This window comes from Diospyros lotus, chromosome 4 (genome assembly GCF_014633365.1).
Source record: "Diospyros lotus cultivar Yz01 chromosome 4, ASM1463336v1, whole genome shotgun sequence".
NCBI classification, from domain to species: Eukaryota; Viridiplantae; Streptophyta; class Magnoliopsida; order Ericales; family Ebenaceae; genus Diospyros; species Diospyros lotus.
The window spans coordinates 37,358,613-37,363,088 of NC_068341.1; the positions used below are offsets into that span (position 1 = coordinate 37,358,613).

General features: G+C 43.1%; 1 protein-coding gene across 1 annotated transcript; it reads right to left on the minus strand.

Annotated features, from left to right (window-relative positions):
• Nucleotides 1–509: 509 nt before the first annotated feature.
• On the minus strand, nt 510–3,915 carry LOC127800423 (uncharacterized). The gene has a single exon (XM_052335016.1). It carries the CDS (start codon nt 3,802–3,804, stop codon nt 1,099–1,101), a length of 2,706 nt encoding a protein of 901 aa, XP_052190976.1. The 5' UTR covers nt 3,805–3,915; the 3' UTR covers nt 510–1,098.
• Between the last annotated feature and the right edge of the window lie 561 nt (nt 3,916–4,476).

Genomic DNA, 4,476 nt, shown 5'->3' on the forward strand with positions numbered 1-4,476 from the left:
AACCCATGATTGCGTAGACAAGAGGGTAATCCTTTGCTAAAAATAAGGACAAAATTGTCATAAAAATCTAATTATTTAAGCAGAAATTATAAAAGTTGGGATACCCCAGTTTTGAAAAAGTCAGTTTCTATCCCTTCTAAAAGCTAGTAGAAAGTATAAATTAGAATTCTATAAGTTAAAACAAACATTACATCCCAACTTTTTTGAAGATAAAAGCTAAAAATTACAGCTTTCAAGCTGCAATAAACAGGGCCTAAAAGCGTGATACTGCACAATTTGCATTTTTGTATAAAAACATTAAAAGACAAAAAAAAATCCTAATAACACCAGTATAACATCCATCTAGCAATATTTTCTGAATAAAAATTCTGTAAATATATGATTCTCCATCCAAAAATATAAATCCCAGAGGAGAGCAGAAGAAGCTCAAAATGGAGGAATGACCTCATGTGCATACATTAAGAATATACTCAACCCACAAATCTAAGCGACCAATCAATTCCAAATCAGAACACAAAGCATAACACTATTTTCTCTTTGTTTATTTAAAGCCTTATAGGAGATGGCATCATACAAAAGTGATGGCTTTCTATCTACTGGAAACCTAGTTTCCATTGACAAGTTTGTCTATAACAAAGCTTCAACAATAATACAAGAACACACAGCTTAAATAACTCTTTGCAATTTCCCAATTACAGTTGCCAGAGATATGCACGGAGAGAAGATTGGATCAAATTATACGGGAAGCTGATGAGCAAATAACTTAAAAGAGTTGCAAGGACTGTTGCCTTGCGCAGATAGATAACCAAGACCCATATATAGCACCTGCTTGTTTCTTCCAAATCCTCTCAACGTGAAGTAGAAGTAGAAGCATAAGCATGAGAGGGGCCATATCTAGCTGCCTCTCTAGATCCCAACTCAAATTAAACTGCAGAGAACGCGAGGGCACCGAGGACCGCGACTGGTGGTGCGGGGCATCTGTAGCATTGTACGGGACTGGACCTACAGTGGCATGAAGAACCGGTTCCTAAAACTCACAGGCGTCATTTCCCTGCTCTAAGCGCTTTCGGAAATTAACACACATCAGGGATTAAATTCTTAACTACTCTCGACACATTCCACCTGCACGGTCAAATCCTTGATCCCCACATCTTGTAGTATGTGAGAAACCTGTGCCTTTGCAGAAGACTTGTATGTCCCGGTTGAGACATGAAGATGGAGAGTGCCTACAACATCTGTGTTTGTAAAACTCCATACGTGCATATTCTGAACCCCGCATACTCCCTTTATCTTCATAACATCTTTCAGAGCTTCCTTCAAATCCTGCTCGTGAGCTCTAGGCACTCTTTGAAGTAAAATTTCTGCAGAGTTTCTGAGCAGTGGGATTACAGAAGCTACAATCAATACAGAAATAAATATCGAGCAGGCAGGATCTGCAACAAGCCACCCTTTATACTTGATCAGAAGGGTTGATATAACAACCCCAACACTTCCCATGGTGTCTGCCAAAACATGCAAGAAAATACCCTCCATGTTGTGGTCAATGTGGTGGTGGTGGCGGTGAGGATGTTGCCTCTGCAATTCTTCTCTATCAGATGGTGGTTTTATTAGCTGAGAACCATCACTAACTAAAGAGGAATGACTTTCAAAAACTGGAGTATGAGCATGGCTAGAAGGCTTCCCATGGCTGTGAGAATCATCCCCCATGTGACCGCCAAAGGAATGGTTGTCAGCGCCTCCAGGAAAACTTGCATGGAAGCTTCCATGGGAATGCTCGTCACCGTGATGGTAATGATGTTCGTGGTGGTCATGTTGGTGAACATGATCATGGTGATCACCGCACTTGGAGCTTCCATGGGGATGGCTGTCGGCATGATGGTGATGGTGTTTATGGTGATCATGTTGGTGAACATGGTCGTGGTGATCATTGCACTTGGAACTCCTGATTCCATGGTGTTCATTCTTATCAGTATGGTGATGATGGTCAAAATCATGGTGTTCATGCTTATCAGTATGGTTTTCATGGTGGTCATGGGAAACAACTATAAGTTCATGATGATCAGTGTCTGCGTTATGATTGTGACCAGAATGATCATGAGCATGATGGGAATGTGAGTGGGAGTGGGCATGTGAACACGATCCACCTCCGCCATGGGCATGATGATGCTCTTCATGAAAGAAGATCAAACCAACCACATTCACAAGAAGCCCTCCTAGTGAAACCGTCAACAGACTGTTGGTTGAAATTTCCTGGGGATCCAAAATCCTTTCAAATGACTCGAGCACAATTAGTGCTCCAACCAGCACCAAGAAAACAGCATTAACATAGCCAGACAGGACTTCAAATCTTCCCCGGCCATAATTAAATTGGCTGTTTGCCGGCAACCGTGAAATGTAAGAAGAATACAATCCAATTGCAAGAGCTGCACAATCAAACAGCATGTGACAAGCATCCGATATTAACCCTAGACTGTTGCTCATAAAACCAGCAACAAATTCCACGACCATGTAACCCATGTTGATCAAAAGGAAAAGTGCAATTTTTCGGGATTTTCTTTCACTCAAAATGTGCCGAATTGGCTTCATAACCGAGGTAGTTAACGACTCTGAAGGTTCCAAGCCCAATTCAAGATAACTCGAATACAAAGGATCCAACTTTCTAACCGCAAATCCAATCAACAGGCCACATGTCAACAATCCCCAAAGCGAAAGTTCGGGAAAATAGAACAGCTCCAGAAGAAGGGTACAGACAAAAGTGACAAGAAATTCCCTTTGAAAATCCTTGGAAGTTGATAACTTATCATCAGCATAATTCTCACTCAGGAGTACCCCAAACAAGACGGTGTTCGCTAAGGGCCAACCTAAATTTCGAATGGAAATGCTCTCTCCCTCTGCTTCAAATAGGAACATACTAATTACAGCAGGAATGAAAAGCACAGCCGTGGTGAAAAAGAGCGAAATCAATCGAACCTGTTTTCGACCCAATTCCCTAATACTCCCCCCATTCATTGCCACACGCTCGTAGCAACCTAAGAAGCCAGACAAAAATGGAAGCAACATAGGCCAAAGCCTAACACAATTCTCACCGGGAAGCATTGACAATCCGTGTTTAGCAACGTTTATAGCAGAGAATGGAAAGCATTCAATTCGATCCCAACTAATTGACAGCAAAAACAACCCCAGAAACAACGCGAAAAAGCCACGAACCTTGGAGAATCCTATTCGATCGCGATTGCGGTTGCGGGACTCGGCAACGAAGCGAGCGGCAACGTTACCAGACAATTCGGCGAGAATCATGGCAGCGGTGCCGCAGTAGAGGAGGGCTTGGAATCGGAGGAGGAAGACGACGGCGAGGAGGAGGGATTTGGCGAGGAGAAGCTTGTGCTGGGAAGGGGTAACAGAGGCGAGGGAAAAGAAGGAGTGGCGGTGAGTTTGGGGATCGAAGAGGGAGAAAGAAAGGGAGAGGAGGAAAGAGAGGAGGGAGACGAGAAAGGTGAAGGGGAAGAGGGAGAAGGAGGAGGGGGAGGAGCGGAGGAAGGGGAGGAGAGAGTAGAGAGAGCGGAGGGAGAAGAGGAGGAGAAAGAGGAAGGAGATGGAGGTGGTTTTTCTGGGGGAAGGACGGTGGACGTTAAGGGCGGAGCGGCGTTGTTTGGAGGGGGTTGCGGTCGGGGTGGGGTTTGACGGAGGAGGGTAGGGGTAGAGAGGGAACGATCTGGGAGTGGCCGGGGAGGCGGCGACGACAGGGGTGCGCTCGGGGAGGGAGAGGCGGTGGGGGCGGTGGTGGTGGTGGCGGTGATCGGCCATGGCAGGCAGGCAGACTGAAGAGTTGAAGAAGATCTACGAGCGAGAAGAAGAGTCTCCTAATTCAGAAACAAAGGCTCCAAATCAGTGAGTTAAAACGGACGCCGCCGGCTTGCCTAGAAAAAGCCTGAACTCGAGCCGTCTATCTAGCCCAGGCCCAGCAAGTCACTAATTAAATCAAATAATAAAAAATGAAACTGAACCTATTGTCCGTCACTCTTTACTTTTTATTTTCATTGAAAATTTTACTTGAAGACGATATTGTTAGATTGGCACAGTTTTGTCACTGCACATTCAACAGTGGGTAAATTGAGTGAATTAAAAGTAGGTGAATTTTTAAAGACTTCTTAAGGCAAAATAAATTTTTAGACCAATAAAACACTGAGTATAAATCAATATTTCCTAACTACAAGAAAACCTTAAAAGATGTAGATCCAATATTGGTCTTAAATCTCCTATTGTTAAAATCATGGTTTCCATTTGAATAGAAAACCTTTACCGCATCAACTAGAATACCTCTACGTAAGGTCATGAAATTTCACCAGCCAAATTTTTTGAATGTATAATATTGTTGCAAAAAATACAATAATTTAATTTTGTAAAGTGGGAAAGGCTATGACGCAAATTTCAAATGCTATGGGGTATTTGTGTAATTTTAGATTTTCAAAGAAAAAT